This window comes from Oncorhynchus nerka, linkage group LG9b, assembly GCF_034236695.1.
Source record: "Oncorhynchus nerka isolate Pitt River linkage group LG9b, Oner_Uvic_2.0, whole genome shotgun sequence".
NCBI lineage: Eukaryota > Metazoa > Chordata > Actinopteri > Salmoniformes > Salmonidae > Oncorhynchus > Oncorhynchus nerka.
Genome location: NC_088424.1, coordinates 26,708,201 through 26,727,093, shown reverse-complemented (window position 1 = coordinate 26,727,093; position 18,893 = coordinate 26,708,201). Strand labels below are relative to the sequence as shown.

At 42.9% G+C, this 18,893-nt stretch overlaps 1 protein-coding gene across 2 annotated transcripts in view; it reads left to right on the top strand.

Moving 5' to 3' along the window:
* LOC115114521 (adenylate cyclase type 1-like) overlaps positions 1-15,810 on the top strand; it is a 52,797-nt gene extending 36,987 nt beyond the window's left edge. The window contains exons 8-19 of one of the 2 annotated variants that reach the window (XM_065013464.1): positions 585-740; positions 6,337-6,531; positions 6,707-6,804; positions 8,100-8,184; positions 8,901-8,990; positions 9,426-9,700; positions 11,147-11,276; positions 11,714-11,830; positions 12,514-12,660; positions 12,747-12,845; positions 13,008-13,247; positions 13,421-15,810. In XM_065013464.1, coding sequence (XP_064869536.1) covers positions 585-740; positions 6,337-6,531; positions 6,707-6,804; positions 8,100-8,184; positions 8,901-8,990; positions 9,426-9,700; positions 11,147-11,276; positions 11,714-11,830; positions 12,514-12,660; positions 12,747-12,845; positions 13,008-13,247; positions 13,421-13,858 — 2,070 coding nt within the window. In that variant the 3' untranslated portion in view covers positions 13,859-15,810. Of the gene's footprint in view, positions 1-584; positions 741-6,297; positions 6,532-6,706; positions 6,805-8,099; positions 8,185-8,900; positions 8,991-9,425; positions 9,701-11,146; positions 11,277-11,713; positions 11,831-12,513; positions 12,661-12,746; positions 12,846-13,007; positions 13,248-13,420 lie in introns of both variants that reach the window. The other variant, XM_065013463.1, reaches the window with a different exon arrangement.
* Positions 15,811-18,893: the final 3,083 nt, after the last annotated feature.

Below are 18,893 nucleotides of genomic sequence, written 5' to 3'. Positions count from 1 at the left end.
TGTAAAGAAATGAACAATGCACAGTCTGGTGAGGTGCTGAGACTGCTGACTAGCGGAAGATAAATGAAACAGTCAAGGCTCTTCAGCCGAAGCGTTGGCTAATAAATCTACAAGGAAGGAGAGATGAGTGCACAACTTTTCTTTAGCAATTGTGCACTGTTATCCACCAGGTTTCACATGATGTAAAAGTGTATGTATGTGGATCCTTACATGAACCTTTACAGCAGTGTCACAGTGTCTCAGAGGGCTGTTCAACCACCCTGTCTTTTTCTACTCTCCTCCTCTGTGAGTGGTGGGACCCTTGACTAAGGTTGTGGCCCAAATGACTCTCCATGAAGTCCACCACGTTTCAACAAGTGCACTAAATAGGAAATAGGGTGCCATTTAAGACACAGCTTTGGTTAATCCTCTTAATAGACGCACCGACAACTCTACTTCATCTAAGAGAGAGGAGACGCCACAGTTGTGTGTTTGTGTCTGTGTTTGTGTTCTGTAATCTGGGTTGAAACCATATCTACTGAAGTGTATCTCCTGTATCATAGTGTGTATCTTAACACCTGCTCTCACTGCTTGTTTGTTGACAGATATTCCCAGGATTGATTCTCTCGGATATAAAACCTGCCAAAAAGATGAAGTTTAAGACGGTGTGCTACTTGCTGGTGCAGCTCATGCACTGTAGGAAGATGTTCAAGGCCGAGATACCTTTCTCAAACGCCATGAACTGTGAGGATGGTGACAAGGTAAGGGCTTTCTGTCTGTGTGTTATGTAAGGGAGTGTAGAGACAGAGAAGTTGTATGTGTGTGTATACATGAAATGTGTTTTTGTGTGTACATGAGTGTGTGTTGTGTTAGGGAATGTAGAAACAGGGAGAGGCGTTGTATGCGCATGTGTGTGTTGACATAGCACACACGTGTGTGTGTGTGCGTGCAAGTGTGTGCGAGCGTGCATGTGTGTGTGGGGGAATGTGTGTGTGTGTCCTCGATGAGGAGTCCCAGCCACCTAGACTTAGTTGACCTTCATCAGCTTACTTTCAAATCCTGTGGTAATCTGGCTAAGTGTCAGTGTGTTTACTTGACCTGCTATTCTTGTGAAGAAATCCTGAGGTCTGGCTACAGTTCAACTCTGGCTCAGGGTATTTAAATGCAGATGCTCAGGGTATTTAAATGCAGATGGTCAGGGTATTTAAATGCAGATGCTCAGGGTATTTAAATGCAGATGCTCAGGGTATTTAAATGCAGATGCTCAGGGTATTTAAATGCAGATGGACAGGTTATTTAAATGCAGATGGACAGGGTATTTAAATGCAGATGGCCAGGGTATTTAAATGCAGATGGTCAGGGTATTTAAATGCAGATGGTCAGGGTATTTAAATGCAGATGCTCAAGGTATTGAAATGCAGATGCTCAAGTAATTGAAATGCAGATAATCAGGGTATTGAAATGCAGATGCTCAGGGTATTTAAATGCAGATGCCTGGGTCTGTGTGGATGTGTGTGGAAAAGGGAGGAGAACCAAATGAATATTGCACTTTCAGATAAAAGCATGAAACTTGGTACACTCACCTACCTATATGTGGTTACACTCATGTAATATGTCATAGAGCTGTGACTATGTAAAGTTCATGCGATCATCTCTAACAGTTTAAAACTGTTTCCATTTGCTTCGTAATAACCCTGGATGAAAACATGTAGACATAGACAAGACAATACATAGGAGAGGAAAATGACAAAGTGTAAATATACTCGACACAGAATGAAAGATTAGGATTCAGGCCACACACAAACTCTCTCTCCAGGTTGTTGGAAATGATACAGACTTGGGGAGAGAAATAGAGAGAGAGAAATAGAGGGTGACAGGAGAGGAGGAAGGAGAGAAAGGATGAGTGCGCTCAGAGCAGGTGTGGGTGTATGATGTGATGACTGTCCTATGCTCCCCAGACCATCTCCAAACGATTGGGTCATATGTAGAAGTTCACATCCTCTGGGGAATATATTACAGTGGGAGATAGAGGGGGAAACTGAAGAGAGAGACTAGAGAGAGAGAAATACGGCTTTTAACATAGACATATAAATACTCATTAGTATAATGAATGCACACACACCTCCGAAACAACCAACAAAAGCGAGAGGTGTTAAAGGATGAAGGATGATGAGGATGAAGTCAATGGGGTGTGTGTTAACCTTCTGCAACATTCGTCATTCACTCTGTCACCCCCCTAACCCCATTATGAAGCCACTCTCTCCAGCCTCTCCTTGCCCACCCACTGGCTCTCACACTGTGATACTGTGATACTGTGGTACAGCTCAATGGCTTTCTGCCTTCATCCAGGAAGACTCACTCAGGCAACGTCCCAAATGGCACCCTATTCCCTACATTCACTATGAAGGGAATAGGGTGCCATCTGGGATGCATCCTCCTTCTCTCTGGTGTTAAATCACTGCTTCTGCTCTGCTGCCCCACATAATAATGATATTTACTTCCTATGGACACTTAAGAAAAAGGGTGTTTAATTGGGTCAGAGAACAAATGTTAGCTGTAGAGGGAATAATGAATGTTAACTGTAGAAGGAATAATGCATGTTAACTGTAGAGGGAACAATGAATGTTAACTGTAGAGGGAACAATGACTGTTAACTGAACTGTAGAGAGAACAATAAATGTTAACTGAAGAGGGAACAATAAATGTTAACTGAAGAGGGAACGGTGAATGTTAACTGTAGAGGGAACAATGACTGTTAACTGAACTGTAGAGGGAACAATGAATGTTAACTGTAGAGGGAATAATGAATGTTAACTGTAGAGGGAACAATGAACGTTAACTTAACTGTAGAGGGAACAATACATGTTAACTGTAGAGGGAACAATGAATGTTTAACTTAACTGTAGAGGGAACAATGAATGTTAGCTGTAGAGAGAACTATGACTGTTAACTGAACTGTAGAGGGAACAATGAATTTTAACTGTAGAGGGAACAATGACTGTTAACCTGTTATGGCTACAATCCTGATACCGGGATCGATATGACAACTACCAGTGAAAATAGAGGGCGCCAAATTCAAACCACAGAAATCTCATAATTACAATTCCTAAAACATACATGTGTCTTATATCATTTTAAAGCTATTCTCGTTGTTAATCTCACCAAAGTGTCCGATTTCAAATAAGCTTTTCAGCGAAAGCACTACAAACGATTATGTTTGGTCTCCACCAAACCACAATAAGCACAGCCATTTTCCAGCAAAATATTGCATTCACAAAAATCAGAAATAAAGATAAAATTATTCACTAACCTTGAATTATCTTCATCAGAAGACACTCATAGGACTTCATGTTACACAATACATGCATATTTTGTTTGATAAAGTTCATATTTATATAGAAAAATCAGAATTTACATTGGCGCGTTAGATTCACTAGTTCCAAAAACATCAAGTAATTTTGCATAGCCACATCATTCAACTGTCACGCGGGACTAGGTGGGTGAAGGAATCAGGCGCAGAGAGTTCCAGTTGTGAAAAGTGCTCTTTAATACTGCACACAAAAATGAGAAACCCAACAACACAGGGCGCGGACAACAAAGTGACTACCATAAAAACACAGGGTGCCATGTTCTGAAAATATATCCACCTCTACCTAAAACGCACACACGTAACATAAAGACAATCCTGCACAAAACAAGGGCGGGTACACGGACTTAAAATAGGGAAGCTCATTAAGCCATACAACAGAACACAGGTGAAACTAATAAGACAAAACAAACAGACAAACGAAAAAGGGATCGGTGGTGGCTAGTAGGACGGTGACGACGACCGCCGAACACCATCCAATAATCTGAGACAGCGCTCAAAAGTAAAAACACCACAGCCGCAAAGATGGCGTCAACATAAACAAAAAATGACATGATAAATATTCCCTTACCTTTGATGATATACATCAGAAAGCACTCCGGGAATTCCAGGTCCACAATAAATGTTTGTTTTGTTCGAAAATGTCCGTTATTTATGTCCAAATACCTTCTTTTGTTAGCGCGTTTGGTATACATATCCAAACGCAAATTCTGGTCAGCGTTATATCGGACAAAAACTTCAAAAAGTGATATTACCGGTTGAAGAAACATTTCAAAATAAGTACAGAATCAATCACTAGGATGTTTAGAGCTTCAATAAAGTTCCAACCGGAGTATTCCTTCTTGTCTTCATGAGCAATGGAACGCAAGTGACTACCATGAGGAAAAAGCGCGATCACAAAATGGCTGCTTGATGGACAGGTCGCAGTTGTAAATGAGAACTTGTTCTCAACTAGCCTACCTGGTTAAATAAAGGTGAAATAAAAATAAAATAAAAATCTGATATATTCTGCTCTCATTCACTCCCACAACAACATAGAAGCCTCATTAAAATTTATATTGATGGTTGACATCTCCTGGAACCCCTAGGCAGTGCAACATTATTCATATTTCAAGGGGATTTCATTGGGGACTCTGGTGAATACATACAAGCTCAGATTTCTGACTTCCTGTTTTGATTTCAACTCAGGATTTTGCCTGCCAATATGACGTCTGTTATACTCACAGACATCATTCAAACAGTTTTAGAAACGCCAGACTGTTTTCTATCCAATACTAATCATACTATGCAAATATTAGCAACTATGACTGAGGAGCAGGCCGTTTGATATGGGCACCTTTCATCCAAGCTACTCAATGCTGCCCCTGCAGCCATAAAAAGTTAACTGAACTTTAGAGGGAACAATGAATGTTAACTGTAGAGGGAACAATGCATGTTAACTGAACTGTAGAGGGAACAATGAATGTTAACTGAACTGTAGAGGGAACAATGAATGTTTTTATTTTTTTATTTTTTATTTTATTTTAGCCCTTTTTCTCCCCAATTTCGTGGTATCCAATTGTTTTAGTAGCTACTATCTTGTCTCATCGCCCGTACTCCCGTACAGGCTCGGGAGAGACGAAGGTTGAAAGTCATGCATCCTCCGATACACAACCCAACCAAGCCGCACTGCTTCTTAACACAGCGCGCATCCAACCCAGAAGCCAGCCGCACCAATGTGTCGGAGGAAACACCGTACACCTGGCAACCTTGGTGGAACAATGAATGTTAACTGAACTGTAGAGGGAAAAATGACTGTTAACTGAAGAGGGAACAATGACTGTTAACTGAAGAGGGAACAATGACTGTTAACTGAAGAGGGAACAATGACTGTTAACTGAAGAGGGAACAATGAATGTTAACTGAAGGGTGAACAATGAATGTTAACTGTAGAGAGAACTATCACTGTTAACTGTACTGTAGAGGGAACAATGAATGTTAACTGTAGAGGGAACAATGAATGTTAACTGAACTGTAGAGGGAACAATGAATGTTAACTGAAGAGGGAACAATGCATGTTAGCTGTAGAGGGAATAATGAATGTTAACTGTAGAGAGAACTATGACTGTTAACTGAACTGTAGAGGGAACAATGAATGTTAACTGAAGAGGGAACAATGAATGTTAGCTGTAGAGGGAATAATGAATGTTAACTGTAGAGGGAACAATGACTGTTAACTGAACTGTAGAGGGAACAATGAATGTTAACTGTAGAGGGAACAATGAATGTTAACTGTAGAGGGAACAATGAATGTTAACTGTAGAGGGAACAATGAATGTTAACTGTAGAGGGAATAATGAATGTTAACTGTAGAGGGAACAATGGGTTTTTGTTTGTTGTGTGAAGTTAAGCATTTATTAAGTTGATGTCAGTTATTGAGAATGTGAAGTCAAGTCAACCACAATGATTGACTTTGTTTCATTGCCCAATTGAATACAATTAGAACAAATCTCTTCTTACTCCATGGTCAATATTGTTGTTGAATGGTTTGTGATATACCTGCTAAATAGAGTTGTTACAATACCAGTAACGTGATACTCAAACGTATCGTGGCAAGGAAACAAAACAATGAGGTAGATTTAATTTATTGAGTAAAAAAGCCCTAATGTTTGAAACAAACATTATTATGTTGTCCTCCAGGGTCTTTTTTCTTTAAAAACACCTACAGCACAGAATATTTGACTTAAAGTAGGTTTTTAAGGTCCAAAGACCTTCTGCTTTGTGTTTTATTTTTTGACATGGAAAATCAAATATTGCGATACTGGTATCATCACAACCCTACCTACATGCAGTTAGATATAAACTTTCTCTACCCCGCAGTGATCCTCAACAATAGACAGTAAAAGCCCCGTAGTATTTTTCCTCCAAGCTCCATTGTTTTGAACAGCTGGTATCAAACCCTCTGAACGTAGTTAAGTCAGGACTCCGTTTCCCACAATGCTGTGCCACAGCGGAGGGCCCTGCGGACAGCTCCAGATAAACTGCGGAACCGGACTTCGGTGTCAGCTAACGTGAGCCAGGCCAGCCCGGGCACGCGGGTCAACCGCTACATTGGTCGTCTGATCGAGGCGAGGCAGACAGAGTCGGACACAGCTGACCTCAACTTCCTTACACTCATGTACAAGTGCTCTGAGCGTGAGCAGAGGGTGAGTTACTGTACTGCACTTACAACACACATGTACACACACAACTGCACACTCTGCAACATAAGGAGTAAAATGACTTTTGAATCGGACTCTTTCATAGACATTGCATCCATGTCTGCATAATTCATTGTTTTGCATATATCTGAGACATCCCTCTCTCTGGTTTCTCTGACAGTACCACCAGCTACATGATGAGTACTTCTCCAGCGCTGTTGTCCTCTCTCTAATCCTAGCTGCCTTGTTCGGCCTTGTCTACTTTCTCATCATCCCACAGTATGTATTAGATTATTACAGGATATCATCCTACCACAGTATGTATTAGATTATTAAAGGATATCATCCTACCACAGTATGTATTAGATTATTACAGGATATCATCCTACCACAGTATGTATTAGATTATTACAGGATATCATCCTACCACAGTATGTATTAGATTATTACAGGATATCATCCTACCACAGTATGTATTAGATTATTACAGGATATCATCCTACCACAGTATGTATTAGATTATTACAGGATATCATCCTACCACAGTATGTATTAGATTATTACAGGATATCATCCTACCACAGTATGTATTAGATTATTACAGGATATCATCCTACCACAGTATGTATTAGATTATTAGAGGTGTCATCCTACTCCTCTATTCTCTCAGTATGCATTACATTTTTAGAGGATATCTGACAGCAACTCATTCTGCAGCTCTCTCTCTCTCTCTCTCTCTCTCTCTCTCTCTCTCCCTCTCTCTCTCTCTCTCTCTCCCTCGATCTCTCTCTTTCATTTTACTATATGATGTCTGACAGCAACACACTCTCTCTGTAGCTCTCTGTAGCTCTCTCCGTAGCTCTCTGTAGCTCTCTCTGCAGCTCTCTCTGTGTGTCTCTCTCTGTATCGTTCTGCAGCTCTCTGCAGCTCTCTCTGTATCTTTCTCTGTATCTCTCTGTATCTTTCTCTGTATCTCTCTGTAGCTCTCTGTAGCTCTCTCTGTATCTCTCTCTGCATCTCTCTGCAGCTCCCTCTGCAGCTCTCTCTTTCCCACTTTCATTTTACTGTATGATTTATTTATTTTTGTGACCAAATGTTTATTTATTTTGCCTTTCTTTATGGGCGGGTGGGGAGTGGCTATTACTGGTACAATATAGAAATTCATATAATTTTATATTCAGTTCATATTCACCTGTGGGCTGCTACTCAAGAAGAGAAAACTTTTTTTAAAGGTACATAAATACAAAGTATTGATCATTATGACCATATCACAGAGTTAACTAATAATAATAATACATGTAGTATGTAAAGGAAAATAAACAAAAAGAAGTGAGCCTCCACACCTAACCTCCCGTCCCCCAACCCCACCCATTCCCACCCCTCTAGCAACTAGAGTTGCTTGCCACCCCCCCCCCCCCGCAGAACACACTATATCTTCCTCTTCTCTTTGGTTCTGCTGCCTTTTCAGTTGACTTCCACAGGCTCTGTCCACTAACTCTCCCCCTTCTTCTTCTCCTCTCTCTCTCCCCTCTTTCTTCCACTCTATTCCTCCTCTCTCCTGCTTCTGTCACCAGGGGAACAGTGGTTCTGGTCCTACTGGTCACCTGCATCTGTTTCCTAGTAGTTTGTATCATGTACCTGCATGTCACTAAATTACAGGTAAATGCCTGCTTGATGCCTTGGTCACCATCTGATTTAACATGTCGTTCTTTTACTCATTTACTCACTCACTTTTTTGACTGGCTCATTAGCTGTAAGTAGTTTTCCTTTGGTAGGTCAAGTGGCCACGAGAAACTCTTGGCTCAAGCTATAAATCATTTGTCATAAGTTAGTGCTGGTAAATTTAATTTAGCAAATATAAAACATTTCAGCTTAAATAGGCAAATATTCAATTATATTTTCATAAGTAGTCTATAATGGGAATCTGGTGTATGTATATTGATGTCAATGGCCTTCAGAAAACTTTGGAAATCACACTCAGTTTTCCTTCAAACTCAATGCTAAGTCTATTAATTTCAGTTTTCGTTGAGGTTGACAGTTTTACTTTTTCCGACTTTCCCAATCCCCTCAGCTAATATTATACAAATGTAATGCATTTTCAAATTCAAATTCTTACCAGTCTCCCTCCCCTTTCCTCCTTAATCTCTTTCTCTCTCTGTGTCTATCCCCTCTCTCTCCTTAATCTCTCTCTCTCTCTCTCTCTCTCTCTCTCTCTCTCTCTCTCTCTCTCTCTCGCTCTCTCTCCTTAATCTCTCTCTCTCTCAATCTCTCTCTCTCGCTCTCTCTCTCTCTCCTTAATCTCTATCTCTCTCTCTCTCTCTCTCTCTCTCTCTCCTTAATCTCTCTATCAATCTCTCTCTCTCGCTCTCTCTCAGTGTTTTCCAGGGTGCCTCACTATTCAGATCCGTACTGTTCTGTGTGTTCTCATAGTGCTCTTAATCTATGCTGTAGCCCAGGCCTGTGTGGTAAGTAGGGTTAACAACCTGGCACTAAACCACCTAGACTCATTATATTCATTGCAGTACTCTTGAACACATGAATGTAAATGTCATGTCAATCAAATATGCAAAGAACCAACCTTTGAATTACTGCTCGAGAGGTATTAACATTTCCCATCTCTCCTCTCCTCTCCTCTCCTCTCCACTCCTCTCCTCTATACTCTTCTCTTCTCTTCTCTTCTCTTCTCTTCTCTTCTCTTCTCTTCTCTTCTCTTCTCTTCTCTTCTCTTCTCTTCTCTTCTCTTCTCCTCTCCTCTCCTCTCCTCTCCTCTCCTCTCCACTCCTCTCCTCTCCTCTCTCCTCTTCTCTCCTCTCCTCTATACTCTTCTCTTCTCTTCTCTTCTCTTCTTTTCTCCTCTATACTCCTCTCCTCTCCTCTCCTCTCCTATGTTTTTCTCCCAGGTGGGCTGCATGCCATGGCTGTGGGGTAGTCCCCACCACTCCAACAGCTCCATTGTCAACATGGATACAGCAGGCCCGCTACGCAGCTTCAACCGTACTTTGATGGAGCTGCCATGTGACGGTGCCCGCTACGCTTTCTTGTCATGCGTTGTGGGCACGCTGACACTGGCACTCTTCCTGCGCGTATCCTGGATGCCAAAGATGGCACTTTTGCTCCTCCTGGGGGTGCTGTATGTCACTGTGCTGGAGCTCAGCGGATTCAGACGCACCGCGAGGTAAGAGAGAAGACAGAACATACACACACACTGTCAGGTGAAAGAGAGGATACACATATTTACTAGGGATGTGTATCTTTCCCTTTCAAGATGAACCGATACGTATCTAGATACATGGGCTCTGATACGATACAGGAACAATGAATTTTAGTTTGAAATGATTCGGTGCAATTCGGTTTGATTCAAGAACGATTCGATGCAATTTGTTGTTGCATAAACACATTAATTTTCCATTCTCCATATAAAAATGATCATATGAACAGAAAGCAAAACTACAAAGACGATTGCTGATGGTGAACACGAACAATCAAAATGAAATCAATTGTAAGCCCCGTTCAGCAGGTGGGATATAGCCACATGAGAGTTGGGCCTCCATTAGTTTCCTTTTATTCTGGTAAAACACCATTTTCAACAGTGAACAGATCACAATAACCTATCGAATGACATAGGTTGTCACATACCTAATAAAGCCTAATACCACACATGCCATTTTAGCATTTGAATGCTGAAGGTGCCGCTCAGATTTGCTAAATCAGAAACGGGCCGCCTTCCTCCTGGCGATGGTCAGTGCGCGAAGCTGGCACAGTGTACAGTTTGACCAGGCTACTGATATTCCATAGGGTTGTTCTCGTCATTCAAAATGACATGTAGATCAATGACTGTCAACACAATCAACACAACACACTGAAGAAGAGGACACATCAGTTGTCACAAAATATGAGGTATTTTCGGAAGGTAAAAATAAACTAATTAAAGAATGGGATTCCCCGATTCATAACATTTGAATCGATTTTCTGACTGATGCATACCACATTTGGATTGGTTTGGGATCCATACTAAACAGAACATTTGACTGATATCAAAGTTGGTTCTCACAAAGTGGGGGTTCTTTCCACATCTCCCTTGTTGATTTTATTTGTATCTTTATTTAACCAGGCAAGTCAGTTAAGAACAACATATTTTCAATGATGGCCTAGGAACAGTGGGTTAACTGCCTGTTCAGGTGCAGAACGACAGATTTGTACCTTGTCAGCTCGGGGGTTTGAACTTGCAACCTTCCGGTTACTAGTCCAACACTCTAAACACTAGGCTACCCTGCCGCCCCTTGTGAAGTTGTACTGCCCACTGTATTTATCTGGTCACCCACTCCCCCTTTTATTACTGATGTGGTACCGTCCTACAGTATCATGTTGCTGACGTCTCAGTTGGTCTATCCACAGCTCCCCACTTCCCCTATTAATGTATGATGTGGTACAGTCTAACTGTGTACCTACTTATATTGCTGACTTCTCTGTTGGTTTGTCCAACCGTGATGGGGTCCATAGCGTTATATCTCTGTGGGGATGGAAGGGTGTCTCCCCATGTACTTCAACTCCCCTTTTAATTAATAATTTGGTACAGTCCTTTTGTATATGTTGCCGATGTCTCTATTGGTTTGTCCCACAGTGGGGGGTCTAATCTCCAGATCCGGGGCTATGAGCCCATCCTATCCCTGCTGCTGTTCACCAGTGCCCTGGCCCTCCACTCCAGACAACTGGACCTTAAACTACGACTGGATTTTCTTTGGGCCACACAGGTGTGTGTTTGTGTGTGTGTCACTGTGTGTAACAGCCAGTGCCAGGCTATTGGCTGTTAAAGCTGCGGGCAGTGGTGGTGTCTGATATTGGAATGTTGGTTACGATAGGACAACGATAGGTCTCTAGTAGGGGCTGGCTTTAGGATGGACCATAGAGATCCTATTACATTGCTATATAATATTCTAATTCTTAATTATATGGTTTGGAACTTATAGCTATTGATTCTACCTAGTGCTCCTTGTCCATAACGTCAGGCTAACACAGCACCTCAGTCCTGGAGTACATTTAGAGTTTTTACTGACACCTTATGGTAAGAACCTTGAACTGCAGGCTTGAGTTGTACTGTGGGGTGAATGTAATGTTCCAGTTTTATTCTAATTAGTATATGGTATTTGTTCGTGCGTGGGTGCGTGCGTGCATGTGTGTGCATTGTCAGGCAGAGGAGGAGAGGGACGGCATGGAGAAGGTCAAGCTGGACAACAGGCGGATTCTTTTCAACCTACTTCCTGCTCATGTGGCTCAACACTTCCTCCTGTCCAACCCCAGAAACATGGTGAGTCCAATGGACGGACAGGCGGCTAGACGGACAGACAGATGCAGGCAGACAGACAGACAGCATTGATGTTTCATAAAGGATAGAACCTTTTGAACTTTTTGGCCTGAATGCCAAGCGTCACGTCTGGAGGAAACCTGGCACCATCCCTACGGTGAAGCATGTTGGTGGCAGCATCATGATGTGTGGATGTTTTTCAGCAGCAGGGATTGGGAGACTAGTCAGGATTGAGCGAAAGATGAAAGGAGCAAAGTACAGAGAGATAAAACCTGCTCCAGAGCGCTCAGGAACATAGACTGGGGCGAAGGTTTTACCTTCCAACAGGACAACGACCCTAAGCACACAGACAAGACAACACAAAAGTGTCTTCATAACAAGTCTCTGAATGTCTGTAATCGGCGCCAAAGGTGCTTCAACAAAGTACTGAGTAAAGGGTCTGAATACTTATGTAAATGTAATATTTCAGTTTTTTATTTGTAATACATTTGCAAACATTTCTAAAAACCTGTTTTTGCTTTGTCATTATAGGGTATTTTGTGTATATTGATGAGGGGAGAAAATTATTGAATCAATTTTAGAATAAGGCTGTAACGTAACAAAATGTGGAAAAAAGTAAAGGTGTCTGAATACTTTCCGAATGCACTGTATGTATGGCCTAAGGGTGATTATCTGTTCTCCTATAGGATCTGTATTACCAGTCCTATGCCCAAGTCGGAGTGCTGTTTGCTTCCATCCCCAACTTCAATGACTTCTACATTGAGCTGGATGGGAACAACATGGGAGTAGAGTGTCTGAGACTACTCAATGAAATCATCGCTGATTTTGACGAGGTGAGGCCCTTTCGGCTGCTACTTAACTGGGAGAATGTGTTCTATTCTTCTGTGTATGGCTGTGAATCTTGTTTCTTTTTCCTCAGCTCATGGATAAAGATTGCTATAAGGACATTGAGAAGATCAAAACCATTGGCAGCACGTATATGGCAGCTGTGGGTCTAGTCCCCACCATCGGAACAAAGGTGTGTGTGTATGTGTGTGTATGTGTGCGCGTGTGCGTGTGCGCGTGTGTGTGTATGCTTGCGCATGTTTGATAAATAAATTAAAAAATATGAATATAACAAGGACAATGAATGAATGTGATTATGACATACAGTATATATATTCTTACTTCCTTTCTACAGGACAAAAGATCTGTCTATGATCACCTGAGCACAGTTGCAGACTATGCTATTGAGATGTTTGATGTGCTGGATGAAATCAACTACCAGTCATACAACGACTTTGTCTTGAGAGTGGGTATCAACGTGGGTCCGGTGGTGGCGGGGGTGATCGGGGCCAGGAGGCCTCAGTATGATATCTGGGGGAACACAGTGAACGTGGCCAGTCGCATGGACAGCACCGGAGTCCCTGGCAAGATACAGGTACCGTATTCAATTAGGAGTTATGTTTGAGGCTTGAGGATTGGCCCGGAGTAGATTGGTGTTGGTGAGTAAATCTATTTGTATGACAGTGGTTTAACCTCTCTCTCTCTCTCGCTCTCCCTCTCCCTCCCTGTCTCTCTCTTTCTCTCGCACTCCCTCCTTTCCTCCCCCAGGTAACAGAGGATGTGTACCGTATCCTGGGGGATAACTATGACCTGGTGTGCCGGGGGAAGGTTAGCGTGAAGGGTAAGGGTGAGATGCTCACCTATTTCCTGGAGGGCAAGGTCCACAGCGCGGGCTGCGCCACCACCTCCTCCGTGGTGCGCTCTGCCAGCCTGAACCGCCGTGCCCACTCCTGCGGCAAGGCCAGCGTTCCCACCAAACTGGGCAGTGTCAACTCTGTCGCCAGCTTCACAGTTCGCGCCAGCATGGTTAGCCTCGGTGGCACGGGTAACAGCAGCTCTAGCCCCAGTGTCAATGTCAGTATCCACCCCATGCCATGCTTGCCCTCACCCTGTGTGCCCACACTGGGAGAGGAGGATGAAGAAGAGGAGACAGATGTAGATGTGGGAGGAGTGGTGGTGGAACGGGTGAAAGAATTGGCTGTGTAGGGAGGTGGAGAGAAGAAGTGCCGCACTGTTATAAACTTGAGTTCCAGACCTCCCCGTCCTGGGCTATCACATCCGTCAGGAGTCACTGGGGGTCCCACTAAAGATTGAACCAGGGTCTCCTGTGGGTAAATGGTACACTGGGATACTGGGACAGCCCACTGCACAAATGCTCCTCGAGGAGTTACCTGTCTCTGAGGATGGTCAGACTGGACAACTGGACAATCACACCTAGGATGGCTGCACGATAAAATCACGCAGACTTGATTGAGTTTGTTGTTACATAAATAGTGACTTGCCACTGTTTGCAACCAAACACAATCAACTGAAGATTTCCGGCTTCCAGCATGGGAACATCAGGCTCCTGGTGACATGACCAGAAGTATGAGTGAGTGTGACAGCCAGGTGATAGTGTGTTGTCCCTCTGTGTGTGTACATTCCCAACAGGGGGACATGCACAAAGCACAGCCCAGTATTATCCACATAAAAAGACGGAACTTTTTATGTCTTCTTCTCTGATTATGCCAAGGATTCATTCCATCCTTCAAGGTGTAATAGGCTAGTTTTCGTGTACTGTAAATACGGTATGCATGCATGTGTGTATTCATACACAAGTATTTATATGTGTGTATGCATGTGGGTGTTCGACCTTAAATCTTAAATGAAATAGCACAAATACACATTTTTATACATTCAAAAAGTATCTCAAAAGGCTTTTGACACAACGTCTTTAGTAGTGCATGACCTGTTAGTGCTGGTCTGGACTGGTCTTGTTTCCTGTCCAGTGTAAACCAAAGCAATGAGCTCCTCTAACATCCTGTTGTTTAGTACTTCGTCCTTCACAAAAGGAGCACTACCGCCGTCTAGGTTTCTGGCTTTTCAGTCATGGTCAGGGGGGGTCAAACACTCAATAGTCAAGATATATGGTTTCCTGCATATGACATATTTTAAGTCTCATGGATCCAAACAAATAATCATGGCTGTTTGGTAAGACTGTTTAGAACCAGAATGGTCTGGTTTTACATAAGGGTAAGTCACTTAGTGTTACATTTCTAATGTAGGGAACCAGGTGCAACACACACACAGTCAGACATAGCTTTGTTTGCATCCATGAACTTGTCGAGTTGTGTATTGATCAAGGCTTGTTATTCGTCCATTGCTCTGCCCTGATAGGGATTATGTGTGGGGGTGTGTGTCCTGTGTCGGCTTTACACGCAGCAGGCTGTAGCCAAGGCTTTGAAGGGACAGGGAGGTCGGTAAAATAGGCATTGGGTAAGTTGCGTTGGCTTTGACCCACAGTGCGATGCCCTCATCCTTGAGTCCCCGATGTAGGCTATAGAACTTTAGTTAATGCCAAACCTGGAACAGTCTCTCTTACGCACAACCACCAACACATACGTATGTATGCTCGCTCCTTCACACATTCTCTGTGACACACACACACACACACACACACACACACACACACACACACACACACACACACACACACACACACACACACACACACACACACACACAGAGACATGCACCCCTGCATGCACCAGACACACATCACACACATAGACAACACACATCACACACACACACACACACACACACACACACAGAAAACAGTATTCTGCAAATACGTACAGACTTAGCAACATCTGTGGCAGCTGTAGAATCACAGTGTTTCCAACTCCCATGCTGTAGACTATGACCATTAGATAGAGAGATGACGACTTTCCCTTGATCTGCAAAAATGTAAATACATCAAGTTTCAAGTATTTTGCCTTACTTCTATAAATGCTTACAGTGATTGAAAAATGCCTTTTTAGCGCATCACTTTGATACGCAGAACTTTGTAAATAAATGACTACTACAGCTGTAAACAACGTTGTATCTTGTACAGTGTAAAGTTGGGTTATCTCAGATTTTGTAATAAACACACTTTATTGATGTACAAAAAAACATTTACTTTGTTGATGTGCGTGTGCATGTGTGTGATGTAGGAAATAGGCCAATATTCAGCAATTCTGCCTTTCCGAGATGTCAAGCCATGTCCTGGATGAGGTCACCCCTTGATAGGCATGTTGTTTGTCCCTCAACGAAATACTCAAATCACCTTTCAAATCAGGACCGCCATGGTCCAAGTGGATGTAGATTACACTATATATACAAAAGTATGTGGACACCCTTTCAAATGAGTGGATTCGGCTATTTTAGCCACACCCGTTGCTGACAGGTGTATAAAATTGAGAACACATATATGCAATCACCATAGACAAACATTGGAATTCCTTAAAGTATTCTCCCTGTACACCAAGTTAGAACCTTAGGATAAATAAAGGGGGCATATAAGCAGACAATGAAAGCTCTTACAATATTCGATGATTACGTTTCTCTAAAACAGGCTATAGGCTACATGTGCACAATCAGGTCAGAACAGTAGGCTAAGTTATGAGGGGGAAAGGGGGGGAAAGCCAAATTATTAGGGTGAGACACATGGGCTACTAACAACTTACTACACAACATACACTTAGTATTACTATCTTAGCTACAGTATACATATCTCCCTGGCATATTACATCATTTATGCAGCAGCATACAATACATTTTTGGACACATCTTGAACAGGAAGGTGGTGAGGCAGTCCTTCGTGGGCACATTTGTTATCAAACTATGTCATCAAAGTCTGGCATTCTATGGATTTATGGTGCTTTCAAAACAACTGGGAACTCGGAAGGTCGAATCATGATGTTTGTGATATTTAGGTCGGAGCTCTAGAAAGAGGCCCGAGTTCCCAACTTGGAATTCCGTGTTGGATGACCGTTCAAAATGTATTTTCCCAGTCGGAGCTCGTATTTTTCCAAGTTCCCAGTTGTATTGAACTCACTGAAGTCTGAGATTTCTGACTTTCCAGTTGTTTTGAATGCGGCAGAAGTCATGCTTGATTGACAGCATGGCCAATTTATTCAACTTTTTCTGTCCAATGGTGTTGAATGTTTATCCTTTAAAGTTTGGAAACGAGACCCTTAAACCCAGACTTGGACTACACACCCACTCCGCTGAATAGCGGGCTAGTGATTGCTTTGCAACCACTAAATCCTTTCAAACCACTCATTGTTGATTTTGTGATTTCCAACTTGTTGTAATATGTTTATGTCCAATGGCCAATGAGCACCGATACATTTTATCTATAATTTATTTTCATATGACAAGGATTGAAAAGGATTTGCAAGTAGATTGTCGACTTGATTCATGACGATGACTGGTTTTCTAGCTTGCTAGCTAATATTTTGAAAGTATGATGTTGACATGATATCAGGGATCAAGGCAAGGCCCAGGTGCAGACTGTTGAAGTAACACTGTTTATTGTAGCAACAGGGGTAGGCAAAGACAGGTTGAGGCAGGCAGGGGTTGAAAATACAGGGTAGGGCTAAGGTACAGGACGGCAGGCGACTCAGGGTCAGGGACAGGCAAGGTTCAGTAATCCAGAGGTGGAGCAAAGGTACAGGACGGCAGGCAGGCTCAGGGTCAGGCAGAGAGGTCAGGCGGGCGGGTACGGGTCAGGATAGGCAAGGGTCAAAACCAGGAGGACTAGTATAGAGAGTCTGGGAAACAATAGGCGCTGACAGGAAAAACGCTGGTAATCTTGAATGAACAAGACGAACTGGCAACAGACAGAACACAGGTATAAATATACAGGGGATAATAGGGACACCTGGAGGTGGGTGGAGACAAACACAAGGACAGGTGAAACAGATCAGGGCGTGACACCTGGAGGTGGGTGGAGACAAGCACAAGGACAGCTGAAACAGATCAGGGTGTGACACCTGGAGGTGGGTGGAGACAAGCACAAGGACAGGTGAAACAGATCAGGGCGTGGCACCTGGAGGTGGGTGGAGACAAGCACAAGGACAGGTGAAACAGATCAGGGTGTGACACCTGGAGGTGGGTGTAGACAAGCACAAGGACAGGTGAATCAGATCAGGGCGTGACACCTGGAGGTGGGTGGAGACAAGCACAAGGACAGGTGAAACAGATCAGGGTGTGACACCTGGAGGTGGGTGGAGACAAGCACAAGGACAGGTGAAACAGATCAGGGCGTGACACCTGGAGGTGGGTGGAGACAAGCACAAGGACAGGTGAAACAGATCAGGGCGTGACACCTGGAGGTGGGTGGAGACAAGCACAAGGACAGGTGAAACAGATCAGGGTGTGACACCTGGAGGTGGGTGGAGACAAGCACAAGGACAGGTGAAACAGATCAGGGTGGGACACCTGGAGGTGGGTGGAGACAAGCACAAGGACAGGTGAAACAGATCAGGGTGTGACACCTGGAGGTGGGTGGAGACAAGCACAAGGACAGGTGAAACAGATCAGGGTGTGACACCTGGAGGTGGGTGGAGACAAGCACAAGGACAGGTGCGTGACATATGATCAGTCCAATCAAAGCTATAGTAGATATAACGTGATTTTATGTAATTTTATCTGTAGCCATTGACCTTGAGCCTTCTTGGATGGGCACTTCTAATGTAACTCTATGGCAACACTTGAATTTTCAAGCTTTTCCCGTGGATTTTGCATTGAAGTAGTGTCCCCATGAGTGACCGAACACTGAGCCAATCACAGTGCAACTAGAGAACATTACCAACCCCTACGCTCCGTATATTCCGCTGGCTGCCCCACCATCACAGAAAGCACTGAGCTAGGCTGAAACGTTTGCATTTTGGAGTTGCCATAGTCAAGAAAGTAAAAAGAGACCATGTTAGTATGCAGCTTTATTAACTCAAAGATTGTTTGCAAACTGATATGTGACACGTATTAATGCCAAAATAACATGTAAAACAGGCAACAATTAATATATATATATATATATATATATATATATATATATATATATATATACAGTATCAGTCAAAAGTTTGGACACACCTACTCATCAAGGGTTTTTCTTTATTTTTGCTATTTTCTACACTGTAGAATAATAGTGAAGACATCAAAACTATGATATAACACATATGGAATCATATAGTATCCAAAAAGGTGTTAA